This window comes from Myotis daubentonii, chromosome 8 (assembly GCF_963259705.1).
Source record: "Myotis daubentonii chromosome 8, mMyoDau2.1, whole genome shotgun sequence".
Taxonomy (NCBI): Eukaryota; Metazoa; Chordata; class Mammalia; order Chiroptera; family Vespertilionidae; genus Myotis; species Myotis daubentonii.
In genome coordinates this window covers 26,232,292-26,256,234 of record NC_081847.1, presented here as the reverse complement: position 1 = coordinate 26,256,234, position 23,943 = coordinate 26,232,292, and the positions used below count along the sequence as shown (strand labels likewise).

Sequence of the window (23,943 nt, the reverse complement as noted above, 5' to 3'; positions counted from 1 at the left end):
TATTTGTTAGTACTGAGCATGTGCTTTCTAGACCCTGGTATGGGTGCTAGGGACATATCAGTGAACAAATTAAGTAAACATCCCTGCCCACATGGAACCGAAATGTGTGTGTGTGTGTGTGTGTGTGTGTGTGTGTGTTCAGGTATTATGATTAATGCTGGGAACCGTGGTTAGTGCATTTAAGATGGATCATATAAGCCCTTGAAGTCCTTTCTAGCTTTACATTTTATTAAATGCTGACAATGATGAGGCATGATTTTTAAAACATTTGCTACCTGAGCAAACTTCAAGATAAGGAACAGCTTTGCTTAGAAAGCAGTACATTTTGATCCAGAAATCAGTAATTCTTCTTTTCCTGAGTCCTCTTTTTGTCCGTCACCAAGTTTATTTATGTAGGAGATGCTGTTAGGGTCCCATCTCAGCCCTTCCTGAAAGTCGCTGGTGACGGTTTCTGTATATGCCCACAGCTTCCCATGCCTCTCCCTCTTCATTAGAGGGAGCAAACTGCCAGGTTCAGGTCGAGATGGAAGCTCTGGGAGTTGAGGCTGTGGGAGCACCTCTCAGTCAATGAGGGATAGGAGATGGTGGACAAATATCCAGCATGTCTCTCCCAGCAGGTCTCCAGTGGGAGCCCCAGTCACCCGTTGTGGTAACCCATTCATTAAAACATTTTTCCCCCCAAATTTCCCTCTCCTCTTTGTGATTTTTCCACTCTGCTATGCTGAGTGAGCTTCCTGGGATCATCTCCCAAATAAATTATCTGTGTCAAAATCTTTGGTTCTCTTTTTGGCAGAACTTACATTAAGGTGATATATTAATTTGAGTGGAAATACAACTCCAGAATGCACACATTTTCAGGCTCAAGTTGACCAACTTCACTGCACAATTTGAATTTGTACGATGTTATATCACTTTCACAGATGCTTTTGTTTGTACATTTTGTACCTACTTAAGAACAAACCTATCTTTTCTATGGAATCACATTACATTTCTTTGATGACAAAGTACTCATTTAAAAAAAACAAAACAGTTTGAGCAAGGAGTCTGACTGAACTCCTTGAGTTCTTAACTTCATGGAATAATTTTATTTTTCCAGTAATTTCTATTAAGTGTGTTCTTCCCAGTGGGTAATGAGTAACAACCATAACTCATGATTCTGTCTAATCCATTAAAAAATTATTTCATGCCTGGCCAGCATGGCTCAGTGGTTGAGCATCGACCTATAAACCAGGAGATCATGGTCTGGGCACATGCCCGGGTTGCAGGCTCGATCTTCAGTGGGGAGAAGGGGAGTATGTTGGAGGCAGCCAATTGATGATTCTCTCTCATCATTGATGTTTCTCCCTCTCTGAAATCAATAAAAATATATTTTAAAAAATAGTATCATTCTAATTTAAAATAAATCCCCTCTCCTTTGCTTGAGCTAAACTTGTATCAGAAAAAGATAAGGAGGTAGCAGTGGATAGGTAGGGGCAGGAAACAGGATATGTGCTCTTATTACCCTTTCTTCTTTCCAAGTCCCTTCTCCAAATCATGGGGTCCCATACTAACACATGGCTTAAAATTATAGGGAGCAGTTGGGAAGGAAGGTTCTGGTAACCCATCTGGTTGCTTTGGAGATGCTGTTAGAAGAAGAGAAGATGTGTGCATCTCATTTGTGTCAGCCTGAAGCCTCTGTCATTTAGAGTGGTCTTGATGAAGATGGTACATGTAGTTTTTAGAATCAGGTTCAGCTCTACCCTGATGTCTTCACCCTGCAGAAAAGCAGCCATACCTCCCTTTAGTTCCCTGCATGGTGTATGCCTCCAATGCATTATCTAGGTTGGGCATCCCATTGCTTAGCTAAATGGGTTGCCATGTTCCCTGTTCCTTTTCCATGCCCCATCACCACCAAAGGAAGCTGATGTCTCCTTCCATGCCTGCAATGGCTTTGAGGACCTGCCTGGGGAAGGTTACCTCCATCTTTTTCTTCCATGGCATACTACCTCCTTTCCCATCATGCTATCTCAGGCTGTTCCCTGAGGGTTTTCACCTTCTGAAATTTCTAGTTGAGAAATCAACTCTTTATAGACGAGTGTCCCTCTCAACTTCGTTTTAAATGTTAATGTCTCCTTTGTCACTCAATCAAGAAGGAGAGGGGGAAACCACCTTCCAGGTTATTAGAGACCTCTCACCACACCTTCTTTAATGCAAAATATCTCCTCTTTATGTGTTGTTGTTGTTGTTGGCAAAAGCCTTCAGAGTTCAGCATCTTTGGAACAGGGAAATGAAGTGGGTGTCTTTAGCTATGAATCTGGCTTTCCTTTAACTTGGCTTCAAGAATTTAATAATTATTTTTCCTCAATAGTGATATCTACAACATAGTTTTACATTCTTTGTAACCTCTGGGATGGGAATATTTGTCTTTGGCTTATGTCATCATGATGTTACACATAACTTTATACCAACTCAGTTGCATTCCCCAAGATCATAATGAAACCATTCTTGATTACTCAAGAAAACAAACTTGGGAAAATCAGTAGTTTCTAATAACAATGAGAAAAAAGGCAAACATTTATTTTTATTTGCAAGTGCAGTTTCTGCCAATAGTTAGTGCTCACAAAACCTTAAGCTACAGTAGCTTTCGGTAAACCCAACGAGTAGTTTAAAAAATACCCAGTGATAAGAAAATTACAGAAAAATTTCCAGTACACTGTCAAAATGTTTGGAATCCAAAATCCACTATTTTCTGCAATGGTTTTAATATTTGTCCTGGTTAAAAAAGAGATTTTCTTTTTCTTTTCTTTCTACTACATAGTCCTGCCTAAATTAATACAATCTGTTCCATGAATTTTTAGGACTGCCATTTTCTGAATTTAGATTGTTTTTATTCTTACATATTTATATTAATATCTTAATATTTTACATAAAACATTGACTTTTGAGTTTTATGAAATAAAATTACAGATTCTATTTATGGTTAGGCATTTCCAGTTTTGGGGAAGACTGAAAATCTAATCAGTAGAAAGTCATTTTATGCCTTTTTTCCCTTTTAACTATAATAAATAATTAGCAACCTATTAATTACAAAAAAAATCTTAATTATGCTTAGAGCAACCAGAGCATTTTCACAAATTTAAATTTGTACTTGTTACAGTATGTGAAGTCATTAGGAAAAACCTCTGGTTTTCCAGTTTGGTAACAAATGGCTTTTGTCTGATGCATAATTAATGGAAACTAATGATGACTATGTAGCTCTTCCAGAGTTTTAAAGGCAAATCTACATTGGCCTACAGTTAACATGCAAATTCATCCAACAAGCAACACAAAATGTAGTAGTCATTCACTGCTATCAACATTTGAGGAGACCTAGTCAGCAGCACAACTCTCCTATGTCAGAAACACATTATAACATGGTCACCACTGAAGTCAGGTCCCACCCTTCCTAATTCACCCTCTAGAGTCAGTTCAGCTTCCAGCACAATACATGAACAACAGCGATCAACACTGCGGGACGAAGGTAAATGCAGACAAGAGTTTGGTGTGCTAGCATACAGAGTTTTCAAACAGTGACAAACGAAACCAAACATCCTGCCCTGTTCTAGCTCCTTTCCCTTTGTGAGACTGGAAATCTCACGGCCTTACTGAAACCTTCAACATGGGGGTCCCAGTCAATGATCCTAGCACTGAAATTGTTCCTTGGGAGGGAAATTTGGCCACAAGGGGATGTCATACTCATTTGAGACAGGGCACCGGGGGAAATACCTGTTGGGCAAACACTGGTTTGTGACTAACAGCCTTAAAGAGAAATGTGATTTTTCCAGACCTTTAGCTTTATCCCAAAGAGTAGTTTGGTGGTCTCCTGTGGCTCAAATCTTATTATTTTTGGTTGGATAAATGAAATGCGCACCACCATCACCATCACTCTTAGTGCTTCTTCCATCACATAAGACACTTGTTAAGATAAGAAAGATATTCTACTAAAGCTGACGGTGATTGAGAGTCATTCAGTATTCAAAGTTCCTAAGAATCGTTGGTTCTCTGAAAGGGATAAAAAAGTAGGAAAGGCTTTGTTCAAACTCTTGCTAGTAAACAAGTATTACTTCAACTGATACAATGGCTACGTGACATCAAAGTACTATAAATTATCAAAACTATCGTACAGAAAAATTACAAATTCATTGCAAAATACATTACACTGCTACCATTAAGAAAAAAGTGCTTTTTGTTTTCCTTCCTTTTTTTGCCAGAAAAGTATTCTTTCAATATAGAAAATCCTATGTGTTACCCTGCATGTGGCTAGGATGTGTCATAACAGAGTTTGTACTGAATCCTTCTGATTTGCTGGATGAAGGGCTGAAAAATATAATGATGACTTATGAAAGCCGTGTTCCCAATGAGCATGCCAGCTGTCAGTGGAGAGATGCCGATTAAGACACAAGAAGATGCCCTGGTCTGTTAAACCCTGCTGGTCATCACACTGTCCCACCGATCAGCTGCTTAGAATGCACAGGCCTTTGCATGTTCTGTGGTTGCCTCATGTTCTCCTGAATTATTCTCATGTCCTCCTCTGGCTTTGTTGCCTGTATGGATCCTCTGCTCAGTGATGCCTGTACTGTCTCATGAGGGGAACGATGCAAGAAGGCGGACCTGCCAGTTTCAAGAATGGATGTCCAAGGAGTTCTTGGGCTGTGGCTCTCTGAGAGGGCTCCCTCACCAGCATCAGGTCCAGGAATCCCCGGAGCACGGAAGAAACCTGTGAAAACAGTGACACCATCCTGAGGGCTGACACAGAGAGCCCACCCACTTCCCCTGAAATGGTTTCCCAGTGAATTCCCAGAAGAATCATCAAATTCCAGAAAATCAGCTTGAGGAGAAAGATGTTGTTAAAGCAAAAGCAGGTATTGCCGTTATTAACACATGATGTTTTCCTTACCTTCTTCAAGTTTGAAATAATAGGAATGAATGGCAATGCAATGAAGAATGACAATTTATTTACTAAATAAAAATATAACAGTAAGAGTGGCAACAGCAGTTGTTATAAGTGCTTACTATGTGCAGTGCTGGTCATACTTGTTGGATGAAGTAGGTATAAACACGGACTAGTTTTATTTTTCTAACAACTACAACCATCAGATCTTTGTGAAATCCCCTTTTGTGAAGAGAAACAAGTTCCTGCAAGGATATTTCACGAGGATAGCATTTTTCCCCTTGAGTTTCTTTCCATTTAAGTTTGAGGAACAGCTTACATACATTCAAGTGCGTAAATATTAAGTATATATTTCACAGTACAGTTTTTTAAACATATATTTACACTTATTTACTCTCCATCTCGATACAAATATAGGACATTGCTCATTTTAGGAGGGTACCGTGGGCTCCTTTCCCATCAATACCCATTTCCCTGAAGAGGTTCACCACCATCCTGACCTCCAATAGCACGAATTAATTTCACCTGCATTTGTCCTTTACAGAAATGGAGTCATATAGTTACAGACTGTCAACTTTTTTGTCTGGCTTCTTTCATTCTTCATTGTGTCTGTGAGACTCATCCCTGTGCAGCAAAAGTCCTATCCTTCTCATTGCCGTCTGGTATTCACACACCACATATTATGTGTCCATTTGGGAAACGGCCTGGGGCAGTTTCCAGGTTTTGACCAGTTGGACTACAGCTGCTCTTATACTTGAATTTGGAGAACATCACACTCGTTTATAGTGGGTGGGGCTATTTTGATGACATACTATTTTAACCACATTTCATTATTTAAACTTAGCCCAATGCATGAAGAATTTCAACCTCCTGTTCAATTCAGTTTCTCTCTTTTTTGTTTTTTTTCCTTTTTGCCTGGTCTTTACAACGTATATGAGTAATTCTATTGGGGCTCTTCCTTAAGATTTGGGGGAGAGGGAAGAGGAGATGCTATCATTACAAACTAGTCTCCTCGTCTCCCTACAAGGCAGCTCCATCCCCCCGTCTTTTTGCTGCGAGGGAGATGGGAGGGGAGGTGCCTGTGGGGTCAGTGTTTAGAGTACTGGTGCTGTGGAATGACCTTCTCAGAAAGCCCTACCCCACTGGTGGCCACCTCAGTGATGGTTCTTCAACTTAGCATCATTTTTCCTGAGCGTGGCCCTACTTGGAAAACAGAAAAGGCTATATCATCCCTTGACCATGACCTTCATTGCCCTGCATGGTATAGCCCTGCCTACTTCTCTGACACTATCTTTTCTCTTTGTTCACTTTCTCAGCATATAAGCTTTCCATCTCGGCTTGGGACTTTGCACTTGTCTCTCTGCCTGGGACATGTTTCTCCCAGACCTTTGCTTGGTTTGCTCCTTCTTTCCAGTTTGGGTGATCCCTCCCCAGAAAGGGCTGCTTTCACTCTTTAACCTCAACGAGCTCCCAGTGCCCTCACCTGCACACTCCATCACATCACAGTGCTTTATTTGCTTCATGGCAGGTACCAATCTCTGAAATTATTTTGTTCATCCATTTGTTTGTATATAGTTTATCTGGCTTCCCAACTAGAACACAAGCTCTATGAGAGTCAGAACGTCTGGGGTTGTGCACTGTGATATCCCCAGCAATTAGAACAGTCCCCGGCATGTAGCTGGAGCTCAAGGAGGGACTATTGAGTTTCCTCTTCTAGCCAATCCCATGAGGGAGGAACCAACCTTGCCCCACTTTACAAATAAACTTCAGAGATGGAGAAGCTGACTCCCTTGGCTAGTAAGTGAACAGGGAGAGCAGATATTTGAATCCAAGTGACTCTAATGGAAAGTCCCTGCCCATAAACCAGGATCTACTCCTGAAGGTGATGTGCCAGTCTTCACAACTTCAGGGAGACTGATAAAGCCAAGAACGATTTTGAACTTCAGCAACAGATGCCGCCTCTCACCTTGTGTAGGTCCTTCACTCGAGGAGGTAAACTGTCCCGGATCCTCCGCATTGCCTGCAGGGGAGGCTCGTTGAAGTAGGGGGGCTCGCCATCAATCATTTCTATCACCATGATCCCCAGAGACCAGATGTCCACCTGTTAGGTACAACCCACCAGTTATTTCAGGCAAGGAGAATGTTTTGCAATGTTGGATGTGTCCAGGGAACCAAATAGATTTATATTTATTCATAAATTAATGTGGTTTTTTAAAAATATATTTTTATTAATTTCAGAGAGGAAGGGATAGGGAGAAAGAGATAGAAACATGAATGATGAGAGAGAATCATTGATCAGCTGCCTCCTGCATGCCCCACACTAGGGACTGAGTCACAGCCCAGGCCTGTGCCCTAAACAGGAATCTAACTGTGACCTCCTGGTTCATAGGTTGACACTCAACCACTGCCCAGGCTATGTGTTTTTTTACAATATCCCAACATTTCCAACACAGACTCACTGGCTGAGTCACTGTTACCAAGTATTTGCTAACAGACTTCATTTGCTTTCCCCCCCTGTTTATTGATTAAGATATTACAAATGTGTCCTTATCCTCCCATTGTCCCCCCCCCCGCCCCCCCCACTCATGCCCTCATCCCCCGGTGTCTGTATCCATTGCTTATGTTTATATGCATGCATACAAGTCCTTGGGTTGATCTTTCCCCCTTAGCCCCACCCTCCCATGCTTTTCAGATTCAGTGAAGACTCTGATAATTAGGTACACGTGAGTGTCCTAACATTCTGAGGCTTTGAACTTTACTTCTTTACCCCATTGACTTTGGTGGTTAACTGTCTACCAGGGCAGGCGAAAAGAACATGCAAAGTTTTGTTTTGAACATAGAGAGGAAAGTTACATTTAAACTGTAAAAAAAATAAGAGTTTTGGACATATTCATAACAAACTGCAAAAAGCTACATTGCACAACACAATATATTCTGATTCTTGTATTGATTTGATTTTAAAAAATAGTTCTCCCCCACACATACACTTTGGGGTTCTTTCTTTTGCATCTTATCATTTTGAAGCAGCAGGCACAAAGCCCTGTTTTATAAAACCATTTTCAGGAAATGGAGAAAAGAAAAGGAGGCTATGACAAGCAATTCTTTCTGAGTAAAGAATGGGGAGCCAGGACAATGGGAAGCCCTAGCTGTGCCATAAATCCCTGTTACAGCCTCATTACACCGCTTATCAGGGAGCTGCATTCTTGTTTGAACCTTTGCAGTGACCTTCAATGAGAATTTATGCTCTTGGGACCACAGTGAGAAAAATAAGTTGAATGCTCATCTAAGGTCAAGCAAACAAGGGAAAGAGAGCAGAGCTCACCTTAGTTAGCTTATGCCGATATCCTCAGCCCATGATCCATGCCACCTTTTCTAAGCTTCTCCTCTCTTAGGATCACCTTCTGCACCATAACGTGTGGGAACACGGCCAGCCCAGGAGTGAGCTCCTTGCTGTGTGTGTTCCCTTGCATGCTTCAGAGCTTCTACTCATACTAGTCCCTCTCCAGAAGGTCCCCTGTTGTCATGTGGCTAAGCCTGATCCCTTAAAAAATAATGAGCAATTGTTTCCATTCCAGAGGAAAGAGAAATTGTGCCATATTTTGAAATGTCATATTCCTATGTGACTTTTTTCAACGAGAAAACATTATTGTTCATCCAATTATTCATCCAAAACCTCCATTTTGTGGAGCTTTCTCTGATCCTCTATCCTTTGAATCATCACATCTGCTCATCTGTGTGTGTATCCGGCCACTTTTCTAGTTGCGTTACCTTGCTCTGTGTGTGCCTGCCACCGAGGGTGGGGTCAGAATTTGAATCAATCTCCGCCAGTGTCCATGGTAGGATCTCAATAAACTCCTCTTGGTCAGTGTTGTGGCAATATTCTCAGTGCTGGTCATTCTCTATGCCACAACCTACTCTGTAACAAGCCCAGTGAATGGGGGTCTCGTGTAGAGTCAAAGGTCATCACCCTGATCACCTCTGGTCATTAACACCCTCAGAGCTACTATATCCCTGAGCCTATCCAAGCCCTGCCTCTCTCAATCGATGCCATCCCCTTACCTCCGTCCCATAAGGTAGCCTAGAAATCACTTCAGGTGCCATCCAGTAGGGAGTGCCAACCAATGATTTCCTCTTCGGTACCTCTTTGGAAACTTGAGCACAGAAACCAAAGTCAGATAACTTTATCTGGAAAGGAAAGGAAAGCAACAAACTTAAAAATACTGGCTCAGAGAAGTAGAAATATATAGAAACTTTCACACTGAAAGAAAAAGAGTCTCATTAATAGGTCCTAGGAACACTTTTGGCAGAGGGGTGTCAGACGCTTTTATTGGGAAAGCATGAGACATTTTAGTAGAAAAACTCTCATGGCCCCACCATGAGAGTTTAAATCTTTAAACTCCTGCTGCTTATATCTTTTATAAAATAATGAATCCAAAAAAATAACACATTAAATATACTAAAAGCAACAAATTCGTTAAAATTCAAACACACAACTTCAATGTAACAGATGAAGTTTAAGTAAATTGCTATTCTCAATGAGAGTTTTGTACAAACTATTGTTGCAGGTAAGGTTCTTTTGCATTGAACGCATTTAGATTTCTATGTAACATGATAGATTCAAATAACCAAACTTATTTCTGTATGTGAATTATCGTAAGACCTAATTTACATAGGATGCTTTAACTATTGGCTCCCCTTTTCTTTTTGTTTTTCTCCTTTGTTCATGACAAAGTTACCAATGTGCACATCAGCCTTTTCTCTGGCTCTACATCTGCTGCCTACACCTTAAATATTGGGCTACCTAGGGTTCAGGTCCAAACTCTCACCTCTTCTCTTTTTACATACTTTTGCTGGACACACTTGTGCCTCCCATGCTTAATGCAGATTTCTCTCCTCCATTCTAAACCTATACTTCATCTAGTTTATGTTTTCATATGGGGTTAATTTTGGTGAAGGCTATAACACCTGTGTCTAGATTTAATTTTTGCATGTGCATATCCAGTTTTTCACACCATTTGTTGAAAAGACCATCTTTCCTTCATTGTATTGCCTTTACTCTCTTGTCAAAAATTAGCTGAACATAATTTTTGGGGCATATTTCTGGGCCCTTTATTTTGTTCTATTGGTCTATTTATGTGTTCTTTTGACAATACCACCTAGAAAGCTGACAGTGTGGCATTGTCACTGAAGGTGGGTAGTGTTAGTCTTGAGATTTTTGTTCTTATTCTTCAATATTTGTTTGCTATATATTGTATTGACCTTTTGTCTCTCTGTATAAACTTTCAAATTTGTTTGTGAATATCATAAAATAACTGCTGGTATTTTGACTGGGATTGCATTGAATTTATAGATTAAGTTGGGAAGAGCTGCAACTTGACAATATTTACTCTTCCTAACCACGAACATGGAATATCTCTCCATTGATTTGTTCTTTGATTTCATTAATCAGTTTTGTACATATAGAGCAAGTATATATTTTGCTAGATTTATACCTAAGTATGCAAATAGCATTGTTTTTTTTTTTAAATTTCAAATTCCACTTGTTCATTGCTAGAATATAGGAAAGTGACTTCTGTATATTAACCATATATCCTGAAACCTTGACATAATTGTTTATTAGTTTCAGGGGTTTTTCTTGTTGATTCTTTTGGGTTTTCATCACCTATGAAAAAAATTAATTTTATTTCTTTTTTCCAAATCTGCATATATAGGGTGTCCAAAAAAAGTGTTTATACACATTTTGAATAATTATAAAGGCAGTGTTTATTAAAATGCATTTCATTTTCAAAATTAAGCTATCAGCTGTGAATGTGTATACACATTTATTTTTTCTTGTCTTATTGCATTAGCTAGTACTTCTAATATGATGTTAAAAAGGATTGGTGAGAGGAGATACTTTTGCTCTTTCCTCATCTTAGTGAGAAAGCATATTGAATCCTTATGCATACCTAAAAGTCCACTTGCCCCAAAATTGTTCTCAGGAGCCTATATTGATCTCTCCCTTTCCAAATCTGAGAGAACTCAGCACTCAATCTTGAATTGTTTTCTGATGCTGATTTTTGTCCCTCTGGATAGAAAAGATATTCCTCAAGGGCAACAGCTCTGCCTTTCACTTGTGAAGCCTCAAGAGCTGAGGAAGTAGTAGATACTAAAAACACATGCTACTAGATAGATTTGATTTTATATTGACACACCCACACACACATATATGATAGCAGGTCATGTAATAGACACATTTGTGCTCTATTATCATTGATTTACTTATTGAAGATAGCTGTTTCTAGAATCAAAGTTAAATCACAGATGAATTAGGGTAATGTTTTGGAAATTATTAATATGTTTTTTTCTTCTTCCATTTCCTTATTCATGATCTGCTCCTTAATCAGGCCAATGTCAGTGTGGTGTGGTTTGGAGTGGAAGGAGATTAGATTACTTCAGATACGTGCTAGAGAAAGCTGGTTTAGTGGAGAGATGATTTTATCAATTGCTTTGACACATCAAGAGCCAAACACAGATTTCCCTGTGGTATGAAGAAGAGAGCTCTGGGCCACGGCAGTTGGTCTATAATCCTTGTTGCCCTATTTTAAAAGGAGTCTACAATTCAGAGAAGTAAAAATTACTACACTCCATCCCCTTTAGCCTGGGATGATTTGCAGAAGAGAACAAAAGAGCAGCAATTTGATTTATGTCAGGCCTCAACTCTTTATTATACATCACTTCCCACCACTCCAACAGATGATGGTGGGCTTCAGATCTATCTGAATAGTGTAAATCCCCACACAAAGAAGGAAGAGGAGAAGCCACATGCATTTGTCTTCAGAGGCAATATTCAAAATATCTACTAACCATCTTCATCTAGACCAATCAGAATCTAGACATAAAGTTAAGTGGTATCCTGAAATTATCTTGGAGCATTACTATACTTAATGAGGCAAAGGGGGGTCAGATACTCCAATGGCTTGAAACAGTGGACATTAACCAATAAGCATGAAAATATTGCAATATTTTAATAATGAATATAAATATACTAGTGACTGCTAGTTGAACACCAGCCTTGGCTATGCCCAATATGACCTCCATGAAGAGAGTGGGTGGAAGTGAATCTGAAGCAATGTTACCAGTTCCCATGAAATTATCATTAACTTATTTAAGGCAGCTGTTTTGATCATTAAATATCTGAATAGCATACACCCCCACAGAAACAAAGGAGAGGATCTTTGTGTAGTTTGCAAGAATCCACAAGCTCCACCAAATCTGTGAGGGAATGGGGAAGTGCCCAGCTCAAGTCTATGGTTGACATGAGGAGGCAGTTCCAAGGATGGCTTTCAAGTCTTGTGGCAGGAGGCTGGAGTTGTGAGGTACAACAGAGGCGCTCTCCTGAAAAGCCCAGCAGTTGATGGAACCTGTTAATCCTCAGTGGTCACTTTTCCAGGTAGCAGAATAGGCCAGTTTTGTCAAGGCAGGGACCAGAGTGGAACAAGAAGATAGTCTATCTACTTCACCCTGAGGTCCCGTAATCCACATTTGTCCCTAATCCTCCCAGAACTACCTTGAGAAAGATGGGGGTTCTAGGAGTTAAGAGATAGTAGGTGATTTTAAAGGCTGAGGTTTTAAAGGTAGCACTTAAACCTTATAATAATGTGGGTGAACTTTGATAGGCAATTTAAATATTTAAGCTTACCAAATCTAACTGATTGAAATTTAAAAGATTTTTTAAAAAAAATCTAGTATATGGAATTTTGTTTAGAAGTCTAGGTTAGTTTTTTAAATCAATGAAATTATAATTGTGTGTGTGCCTGTGTGTGCAGTTATTTCCAAAGCTTGAGAATAAGTAAATTTGTAACCCTACTACACAGATGGAAGAGGAGGAACAATTTGGCCAAGACATTGTATTTGCCTGTAAATTTAAGAGATCGACATAATTAAGGAGGTGAATGCATTTGCATTTTGGTATTGGCAGTCTTTAATGTCACTATCTCTAGAGTGGTTTTCTCTTTCCGGACATAAAAAGGGACCCCAAACCTGCCAGACTAGTAATTATCTCCCTGACAAAATGTAAGATGAGAAATAGAAACTCGGCACTTGGAAAGCTAGGCCTGTTCTGTTGTAGGAGTGTAAGTGCTTCTGCATAATTTTTTTTTTTTTACTCATCCAAGTACATAAAAGAGAAAATTTTCTAAAAGAACATAATTACACACAACATTCGTCCAAATAAATCTGCAAGTAGATAATGAGAACTCAACTAATGACTATAATAAGGCATTGTAAGCAGATCTTAAAAGCAAATCGCATAGACTCTAAGCTGAGCCTCATTTTATTGTACAATGTGTCTACCTAAGAAGCCATCTTAGTCCCACTAATGCAGTTAGGCTAAGAGAACTGTAACTAGCACACTGTCTGCCCCCTCAAAGGAGGAGATGGAGCTTATTCCATGGGGGCCAGACATCGAACTAGAGCTTAGAGCTCGGAGAAAGCTGCTGTTTAAACCTGAGATCCTATCCATCTCCATGTGTCCTGGCTGGGAATCAGAGGCCCCACAAAAATATGGAAGGTGGGGCAAAAGAGTCTATTCACAAGATAGCTACAGGTTTACAACAGAAGGTAAACCCACATTCTGTAAATTGCATACACAATTCTTGTGGTGCAGAAGATACAGTGCCCTTCATTTATGTTTGCCTTTACTGCCTTTGCCTTTGGGGTCAAGTTCATAAAATGTTCTCTATAACCAAGGTCCATAAGTTTGGTACCTATATTTTCTCCTATGTAACTTATTGCTTTGGGTCTTTGATCCATTTTGAATTAGTTTTTGTTCAAAGAAACAAAACAGAGGCAGCCAACAGGGAGATGATATTTGCAAACAGTAGCTCCAGCAAAGCTTTCAATTTCCAAAATATATAAAGAACTCATAAAACAACACCAAAAAGCAAACAACCCAATCAAAAAGTGGGCAGAGGACCTAAAAATACACATCTCTCAAGAAGACGTATGAACAGCCAATAGATATATGAAAAAAATGTTCAACTCACTGGCAATTAGAGAAATACGAATCAAAACTACAATGAGATACCATCTCACACCTGTTAGAGTGGCCATTATCAACAAGACAAGCAATAACAAGTGCTGGGGAGGTTGTGAAAAAAAGAGAGCCCTCATTCACTGCTGATGGGAATGTAGATTATACAACCACTATGGAAAGCAGCCTGGCAATTCCTCAAAAAATGAAGACTAGAGCTACCATATGATCCAGCAATCCCTCTCCTGGGTATATACCCAAAAAACTTGAAATCAGGTGTGTATTTACAAAGATATATGAATTCCTATGTTCATTGCAGGATTATTCATGGTGGCCAAGAGATGGAAACAGCCAAAGTGCCCTGCGATAGAGGACTGGATAAAGAAGATGAGGTACATATACACAATGGAATACTACTCAGCCATGAGGAAGGATGAAATAGCACCATTTGCAACAACAGGAATGGATCTTGATAACATTATGCTAAGTGAAATAAGTCAGTCAGAAAAAGTTGAGAGCTATATGATTTCACTTATATGGTGATAGGAGAAGATTTTATTTTGGGTGGTGGGTACATGGTGCAATATACACATCTTATAACATAGAAACCCACACCTGAAACCTATATATTCATGTTGACCAATGTCACCCCAATACATTTAATAAATAAATTAAAATTTTTTTTTGCATCTGCTCCAGGATTTTGCATAGGTTCATGTTGACCAATGTCATCGCAATACATTTAATAAATAAATTTTAAAAAAAAATTGCATCTGCTCCAGGTTTTTGCATGGATGCTTTTGAGCCTGGCTCCTGAGGGCTTCATATAATGCAATGGTACCCAGTGTGCAGCGTCAGCACCCCCTGGAAATGTGTTAGAGATGCAGATTCTTGGGTACCACCCAAGATGACTGAATTAGAATCTCAGGAGGTGGGGCCCAGAGGTTTGGGTGTTCACTAAAGTTTGAGAACCGTTTTAAGAAGAGCAATGACCCAGGGACAGAGGAACAGAGAGGTAACAGAAGGGGCCAGACTGATGATGATGCCCCCAGCTTAAGGCCCACTTCTTCAGCTGCCAACCCCAAGAAGAGAGGGAGGGCAGCACGGCGGCTAAGCTGGAACAGCACGGGGCCTCACCCAGTCCCTCTGCCATTTGACAGAGCGCAGAGAGCAGTAGAAACTTGCCCGATACTGCACAGCAGTATTAGAGCGAGACTCAAGCCCGAGTCTCCTGACTTCTCCTGCTGTGCTTCCTGCATTAGGAAAAGTAACCTCTGTGGAGTGGCAGGGAAGGGGGCACAGCCAGAGGTTGGGTGTATCTCAGAGTATTGGAAAGGCATGCATTTAATTTGTTACTACACAACCAGCCCTACATGAAATACTAAGTGAGCTTTTCAGGATGGAAGGACACTAGTCAGTAACTTGTACCTACACAAATAAGGAACACCAGTAATTATGATAGATGCAAGTTAAAATACAGAATAAATGTATTTTTTTAAAAAAGTGATTTAACATGCCCAAATCTCTTTAAGAAGATCATTTGGGAAATAACCATCAGGTCTTCTTCTAATTATACAATTCTAGTTATTTGAGAGACAAAAAACTCAAATGTCTAAGGGAGCCAGGCAAATAATATCAATGAATTAAATGGCCCGTGTGGAGACAGTGGACAACAGGGGTACACGCCTTGGTAAAGAGACACTGACTTCCAGCTGATTGTCAGGGGCATAGTTAAGAGGGCGTGGGGCAGTCATAAAGTGCTGGTTGCCAGTCTATGCCTCTTACCTATCCCTTACCCTCCCTTCAAATCCTGTGGGAGAGAGCGCACAGACATAGTGCATTGTCTCTGGACATTATGTTAATTTGGGTTCCCGCAAAACACACCCCAAGTCAAGGATTCAGTGCTGGGGAAGTACAGGGGACACTAGTGGTGAAATGGAGAAGTACAGCAGGGAAGGAAAGGCAGTCAGTCAAGGGTTAAGTCATTACCAAGCAAGTTACCACAGTGTGAATTAAATCTCAATCCTGCTGAGGAAGTCTGGGAGATGGTGGAGGACATGTGCCTCAGAGCTATTCCATCCAAAGGCAAGGCCTGTGGTTTTTACACACCTACTCCCATCATCCGTGTCTGGGCTGTTCCTGGGAGTGTTGATGTTAATTCCCTGGAATTTCCAGCCTGCTTTGAGCTAGAAAAGCAGATAATGGTGGCCAGGGAAAGAGATGCAGGTGGTGGCATTTGGAGGTGGAGCTAGTGAGCACTGACATAGGAAGTCATGGGTGGGGGACCTGCAGTGTCTGCTTCAAGTGCTCACCCTCATCACGCCACCTCTGTCACCGCCACGGAGAATTCAGGCTCTGTTGTCAGATACTTTGTTTGTAGGGAAGACAGGAATCTGAAATTTCATATGAAACCTCCCAATTTTTAAATTGTGGCAATCAGTTCATAGTTAAAAAAAAAAAAGACCATAAAGATCACTTGTGTGTGTCCCTTCTCAATAGGTGCACTGGCCTTGATAGGTTTGAATTTCATTCCAGCCAATGAATTTGATAAAAGTTAATCACTCACTGTCTAGTGGCCCCTGAGTATCATCTCTCAAATGCAAGCCCCCAGCCAAGGGCAGATTATGGATGAATTTACTCAACGCTTAATTGCAAGGGTGGGGTGGGGACTGCCCTCTCCCTTACTTCTGATGGTTTTACACAAATTACTTCATGTAATTCTTGCATCCACTCTGTGACATGCTATTTATTTCCCCCATAAAACCCAAAACACCACATTCCCCTTGCTTAAGACAAATTAGTAATTCACTAGATATTATTTCTGCCATGGAAAAATAGTGAATGATTTACTTTCAGTTGATAGCAAATAATTTCCCTTCAGATCTTTGAAGAGGCTAAAAAGAATTTATCCTTTTAAATCTGAACAATTTCACTGTCTTTATTTATTTTATTTTATTTTTTTGAAAATAGAGGCCCAGTGCACGACATTCATGCACTGGGGGCGGGGGGGAGGGTCCCTCAACCTAGCCTGCACCTTCTTCAATCTGGAATCCCTTGAGGAATGTCTGATTGCCTGTTTAGGCCTGATCCTTGTGGGCGCAGGCAGACATCCCTCTCACAATCCAGGACTGCTGGCTCCCAACTGCTCTCTTGCCTGCCTGCTTGATTGCCCCTAACTGCTTCTTCCTGCCAGTCTGATCACCCCCTAACCCAGCCGTGGGCAAACTATGGCCCGTGGGCTGGATCTGGCCGTTTGAAATGAATAAAACTAAAAAAAAAAAAAGACCGTACCCTTTTATGTAATGATGTTTACTTTGCATTTATATTAGTTCACACAAACACTCCATCCATGCTTTTGTTCCGGCCCTCGGGTCCAGTTTAAGAACCCATTGTGGCCCTTGAGTCAAAAAGTTTGCCCACCCCTGCCCTAACCACTCCCCTGAAAGCCTGATTGATGCCTAACTGATCCTCTGCCAGCCTAATCGCCCCCAACTGCCCTCCCTTGCTGACCCGGTCGCCCCTAACTGCCCTCCCCTGCAAGCCTGGTCCCCCCCACTGCCCTCCCCTTCCAACCTGGTCACCCCCAACTGCCCTCCCCTGCAGGCTTGGTTGCCCCCTACTGCCCTCCCCTGCTGGCCTGGTTGCCCACAACTGCTTTCCCCTGCAGGCCATCTTTGACCACATGGGGGCGGTCATCTTGTGTGTTGGAGTGACGGTCAATTTGCATATTACCTCTTTATTATATAGGATAATTAGAAGGTAGCAAAGAAATGTGCACCCAACCCTCCCTAATGTTAGTATCTTATACAACTACTAGAGGGCAGATGCATGAAATTCATGCAAAAGTAGGCCTTCCTTCCCCCGGCTGCCGGCACCGGATTCCTTCTGGCACCCGGGACCCGGGTTTCCCTTGCAGCCGTGGCTTCATCCGGAAGGTCATCGGGAAGGACATCCAGTCTAATTAGCATATTATGCTTTTATTATTATAGATAGCTCAATATCAACACCAAGAAATTGATGTTGGTACAGTCCCTAGAGCTTATTCAGATTTCATCAATTATATCTGAACTCATGAGTGTATGTAATATATGTATGTGCTTATATATTCCGTAATTTTATTACATTGTAGCCTTGCATAATCATGACTACAATCAAGTATCCAACTGTACCAAAACCATAAGACTCCCTGGTGCAGCCCCTGTAGAGTCACATACTCCTAATCCCTAAACCCTGGCAACTGCTAATTTGATGTACATTTCTATAATTACGTTATTTCATGAAGGTCACATAAATGAAATTATGCAGTGTGTATCCTTTAGATTGGCTTTTTTCCCCACTCAGCATAATTTCCTTGAGGTTCATCAAGTATCCATTTACTCATTCCTTTTTTTTTTTTTGCTGAGTGGTATTCTATAGTACAGACATACTACAGTCTGTTTAACCATTCACCCTTTCAAGGACATTTGGGCAGTTTCTTGGTGGGGGTTATTTTGAATAAAAATGCTGTTAACATTTGTGTGCAAGTTTATGTGAAGAAATAAGTTTACATTGCTCTGAAGTGTATGTCACCTGACAAGTTCACTGTTAGTTTTGAAAGGTAATGCCAAATGTTTTTGAGAGTGGCTGTACCATTTTACATTCCCGCCAGCCATGTATTAGTAAGCGGAGTTGTCACTATTTTTTATTTTAGCCATTTTGATAAATGTGTAGTGGTATCTTCTAGTTTTAATTTGCATTTCTCTAAGGGTTAATGGCAATGAACATCTCCCAACCCTTACATCTAGGCTTGACTGTGTGACTTACTTTGACTAAAGAGACATTAGCAAACATGATGCAAGTGGAGGGTTCAAACTCGTGTGTGCATTGGGGCCTGCCTGTCTTGCTGCTCTTGGGAACCTTGCCACAGGCAGCACATGAATAGGGCTGGCCTAGTCTACTGGGAGATGAGTGATGCCAAGCTGTTACCTCCACTGCCCTGGCTAAGTACCAGCCAAGCGCCAAGCAAATGAGTGAAGCTGTCAACTGCAGACTGGTCACAAATAAAAAGTGAGCTCAGCTGATGCCACTTTTGGTGCAGAGATGAGCTGTCCCAGTTGAGGTCAGCTCATACGCTGACTTGGAATTACAGTGGGGCCTTGACTTACTAGTGTCCCGACTAACGAGTTTTTTGAGATACCAGCTGTCTCTCGGCTGATTTTTTGCATTGAGTTGATAGAGTAATTTGAGTTAACGAGCTCCTTAACGAGCTTCTTAAGGAGCTCGATCTTGGAACGAATTAAACTCGTAAGTCAAGGCCCCACTGTATGAGCAAATATATAGTTGTTGTTTTAGGCCACTAACAGTAGAGTAGTTTGTTATGTACCAAAAGCTGACTGCTATATACTCTCTTTAACAAATGTTTTAGTTAAAGCAATGCAAAAGCAGGATTTTAAACTGCCCATTAAACATAATCCAAAGTTTGCAATTATATATACATATATAACGTGTATATATGTATATATGTATATATACATACATACACACACACACATCTATACTAATAAAAGAGAAAAATGGTAATTGGCGTACGACGATACCCTTTTCATTGGCTAATCAGGGCTATATGCAAATTAACTGCCAACTAAGATTGGCAGTTAACTGCCAACAAGATGGCGGTTAATTTGCATATGTAGGCACAATGCAGGGAAGCGAAAGGGAAAGCAGGAAGAAGCCCCCTGCCACTGACAGTGATCGGAAACCCAGGGGGGAGCTAAGAGCTGAGGGGCAGGGCAAAGGCGGCCCTGGGGCCGCCTTTGCCCTGCCCCCCAGCCATGAACAGAGAATCAGGTGCCTTTGCCGCCCTGGCCAGTGATAGCAGGAAGTAGGGGTGGAGCCAGCGATGGGAGCTGGGCACGGTCGAAGCTGGAAGTCCCAGGAGCTAGGGGCCCCTTGCCTGGGCCTAAAGCGAAGCCCAAGATTGGGGGCCGCTGCATCTGTGGGTCCCCGCTGCCCAGGCCGGACGCCTCAGCCAGAGGCTTCCTGCAGGGGCAGGGGCAGAGCCCGCACGCGGCGCCCCCCGCTGCCACTGCAGGTCCCCCCTGCCCGGGCCGGACGCCTAGGCCAGAGGCGTCAGGCCTGGGCAAGGGGCCGATCCTGTGATTGGAGGGTGATGGGGGTCAACGCCTGAGGGCTTCCCAGTATGTGAGAGGGGGCAGGCTAGGCTGAGGGACACCACCCCCCCCCACACCCAGTGCACGAATTTCGTGCACCGGGCCCCTAGTATATATATATATATTATTACAGCTGTTCATTTGGAAAATAATACAATAATTAATAAGCAATATAAGAATAAACTGTTTCACATACAACTGTAATATATATATATATTTTATTCATATATATATGTGAATATTCTGCAATAAAATTGACAATCTTTTAAAAATAAAAGCCAAAGTGCTTGGGCATTTTCTTCTGGCTGCCCTCTGACCATTCATGGGCAAATTCTCATGTGACATGAATGTTTTCCACATGGCTGAGCTTGCTGGGTTGTAACAGACAGGTTATTAAGGGACATTCATCCCAGAACTATTACCTCTGGTGGAAGTTTCAGGGAGGTTAAAAGGACCTAAATAGTGAAAATCTATACTTCGAAACTTCCATTTCAGCCTTCCTTGGAATATCAACTCATTCTTTTCTTGGCTGTGGAATTCTGTGTTCATTTGTACCATGGTGAGCTGATGAGTTTCACCAGTATCCCTTGAGTAGGTTGCAGTGATGAGAAATGCAGAAATCTGGGGCTGGAGAGATGCTAGTGTGATGAATAATCTTCCACGTGTCCTTCTAGATCTATTCTCCTACCTTCTCTGAGCCCTGGGAGGCCAACCTGTGTTGACTGCATGGATGACCTCTGATTTGCTTTTGCTAATAGGTAGCACCAACAGGAGACTGAACATTAGGAACAGAGGGAGGTTGGGGTCCTTGTACCCCAGCTCCCATCCGGCAGGTTCCCTGTGGTCTGGCTTCCGCCAAAGATCAGACTCCTGCCATGCATCCCTCTTCACACAACAACCTCTATTTCCAGGTTCTAGTAACCAGTTCCCACCTCACCCCTTCCGATAAGAGTGGCGCTCTGTTCTTGAGCACCACACTAATCCTCATGTGCTTTTCTCATCCCTCACTTTTCTGCATCTGCCCACACCTTATCAAACGCTCCTCAAATTGTCCACTGCAGTTTGACATCTGTTTCTTGCAGGAATTCTGATAGATACTGCAGACACGCATAGTCATGAAATAGGGTGGACAAAGCCCTAGAAAAGGTCTCCACCAACAAAAACGGAGCATGGAAAAAAAATTCTATAGTTTCTATTACTTCCTACACTCGTTGTTAAGGTGAAAAATTATCCATCAAATTCAAGTCACAGGTAATTCTGACTAACAGGATGACACAGGGGGTGGTAATTTCCTTTTTGTAAGCCTTCTGGGAAGGGCAGTGGGCGACTTGTGACTAAAAAATTAGTGTTATAAGAAGTGTTCATAGGAGAACAATACCTAAGACAGGCAAAGTGACAAGGCAGAGCATGGAGGGGCCAAACAGGAAGATCTTACCCGCCCATCGCTTGTCAGGAGGATGGAGTCACTCTTTATGTCCCTGTGAATGACTCCTTGGTTGTGAAGGTAGGAGAGAGCTCTCAGAACCGACAGACACACAGTAGCGATCTGTTCTTCATTCATTCTAGAAAGGAAACAACATTTAAGGAACAAGGACAGATTTAAGAACATCCTTGACATGATCAAAAGAGGCAGCTCTCTTGAGTTCTAGTGAACCAGCCCATGCCTGGAAAACCTATAGGCAAAGAAAAGGAAGTCGTTGGCATCTGATTTGCAGAACCTAAGGCTGGGTACCAGGATGCCAGGGGCCAAATATAAGCCAAGGGCAAGAGACCCCCATTTGCTGGCTTCTGGGTCATTACTGCAAATGCACTACCATGGGCACCTCTAGGTAATTCCCTAGGTATTGCCAAACCTCCTGGGTCCTGCAGAGGGAGTGCACTGAATAGCACCAAGGTTCCAGGTGTATCTGCTAGGTGACCTTGAGCAAGTCCTTTAATATCCTTGGGTCTATTTTTACTTACCTTGGAAATGGGAACAACCATGGTTCTCACCAAGGCTGGACTCAGGCAAAGTGGCCTTTGGATCTCTGAGACTCGCCCTGCCTCTCACTAGCCCTCCCTCATCTTCCTCTGGGAACTGGAGGTTTCTTATGCTCCAGGTCCTTCTGTCAAGGACATTGGACCTGCTAAGTTAGTTACTAATAACTGAGTGTGAATGAATGATCCTGTAATAGATGGGCCATGGGAATGAGAAAGGCAAGCACAGCACCAGACCTCTGCTCCCACATATCATGGCTACCCCCCTCTGAAGAAGGTGTCTGGTTTCAGAGGAGATTGCACAGGTGCTATGAGGTAGATATTTCTAACCTGGGAATTCCTTGACAGAATGTATCTGAGCTTTTTCATTTGATACAAAATAGGGATTGAAAAGAACCTTAACCAAGGGAGAACTCTAAAGACATGGATCGCCATCGGAAGATCCCTAGGGCAAGAAAGAAAGCCTCTCTTTTAGATATATTTTTTATTAATCCTATTTAATAAAAGCCCAATATGCTAAGTGTCCAGTTGTCTGGTCAGCTATTCAACCAATCAAAACATAATATGCTAATGAAATGCCAAGGCTGCTCAACTGCTTGCTATGACCTGCACTAACCACCAGGGGCAGACAGTCAACCGGTTGATCAGTCGCTATGATGTGCACTGACCATCAGCGGGCAGATGCTCTGACCAGTAGGTTAGCTTGCTGCTGGGGTCCGGCCATTGGGACTGAGCAAGATGGACCAGACACACCCTGGAGCCCTCCCACGGTCCCTCCCATGGGAGGCTGGCCAACCTCCCATGTCCCTCCCCGGCCCCAATTGTGCACTGGTGCACTGGTGGGGTCCCTTTGCTTGGCATGTCCCCTCTCGCAATCTGGGCTGATGGACCCCTTCCTGCGCCACCCCCCCCCCCATACACTAATTTCGTGCACTGGGCCTCTAGTTGTTTTATATGTAAGTCACATCTGTCTTGTTCTTAGGTCAGTTCAATATATTTGTTTCTGCAAATTAAGATGATCTTATGTATTTTGCGGATGGGCATGTCAATGGCTATACTGAAGAGTCCGCCCACTGAAATGTTGGCGGAAATGCTTCCGTGTCCTTTGGTTTTGAGATGGTCTACTGCAGCCAGAGAACTGCAGACATCATAATTGAAATTTTACCTCATTTTAATGGAGAATCAGTAGCATATATTTTCTTCACAGGGTTTCCCAATGCTTGTTTGCATTCCCCTATTGTTTTCATCTGGATTCACTAATGATTTGGGTGCCATTTCAGTGAAATTAGCTTATATCCAATGCCTCTCCTTCACGACTATCCTCTTAACACTTTGGCACTTTACTTACCAGCAAGACTAAACTTAAAGTTTCCCAAATGTAACATTTTTTATCTGTTCCTTAGAACATCGCTTCTCCAAATGTGGCACATGAATGAACAGCTTGGACATCGCCTGGGAGCTTTATAGAATGCAGAGCATTACTTCTCTCCACACTGAATCAGGGTCTGTCATTTAATAAGATCCACAGGTGGTTTGCATATTAAAATTTGAGAAGCACTGCCTTAGCGTATACTCTTTCCTCTGACTTGAATGTCCTTTTTCTCCCACTTTCTGTCTTAGTGAACTATTTATCTCTCAAAACCCATCTCAGATATTCCCCCCTTTTTTGTTTTTTGTTTTTTTTTTAGAAATCTTTATTGATACTCCCTGATAGAGACATTCAGGAATTCTTCTATGCTGTCTACATACATTTTTCTAATTGTGCACAGGTAGTAAAGTATTTGTTTCTAATCTGTGACTTCCTTGAGGGAATGGTTCTCAGCCTTATTCTTTGTGTGTTTTGTATACCAGCATATCGGAAACAGCCCGATACATTAAAATGATGGATAAACACT

The 23,943-nt window shown here is 41.8% G+C and overlaps 1 protein-coding gene across 1 annotated transcript in view; it reads right to left on the bottom strand.

Annotated features, from left to right (window-relative positions):
• Positions 1-2,539: 2,539 nt before the first annotated feature.
• PAK5 (p21 (RAC1) activated kinase 5) overlaps positions 2,540-23,943 on the bottom strand; it is a 248,355-nt gene continuing 226,951 nt past the window's right edge. The window contains exons 7-10 of the mRNA XM_059705572.1: positions 21,507-21,633; positions 8,969-9,094; positions 6,876-7,010; positions 2,540-4,735 (exon numbers count right to left, since the gene is read on the bottom strand). Of these exons, the coding sequence (XP_059561555.1) occupies positions 4,580-4,735; positions 6,876-7,010; positions 8,969-9,094; positions 21,507-21,633 (544 nt within the window). The 3' untranslated portion in view covers positions 2,540-4,579. The remainder of the gene's footprint in view (positions 4,736-6,875; positions 7,011-8,968; positions 9,095-21,506; positions 21,634-23,943) is intronic.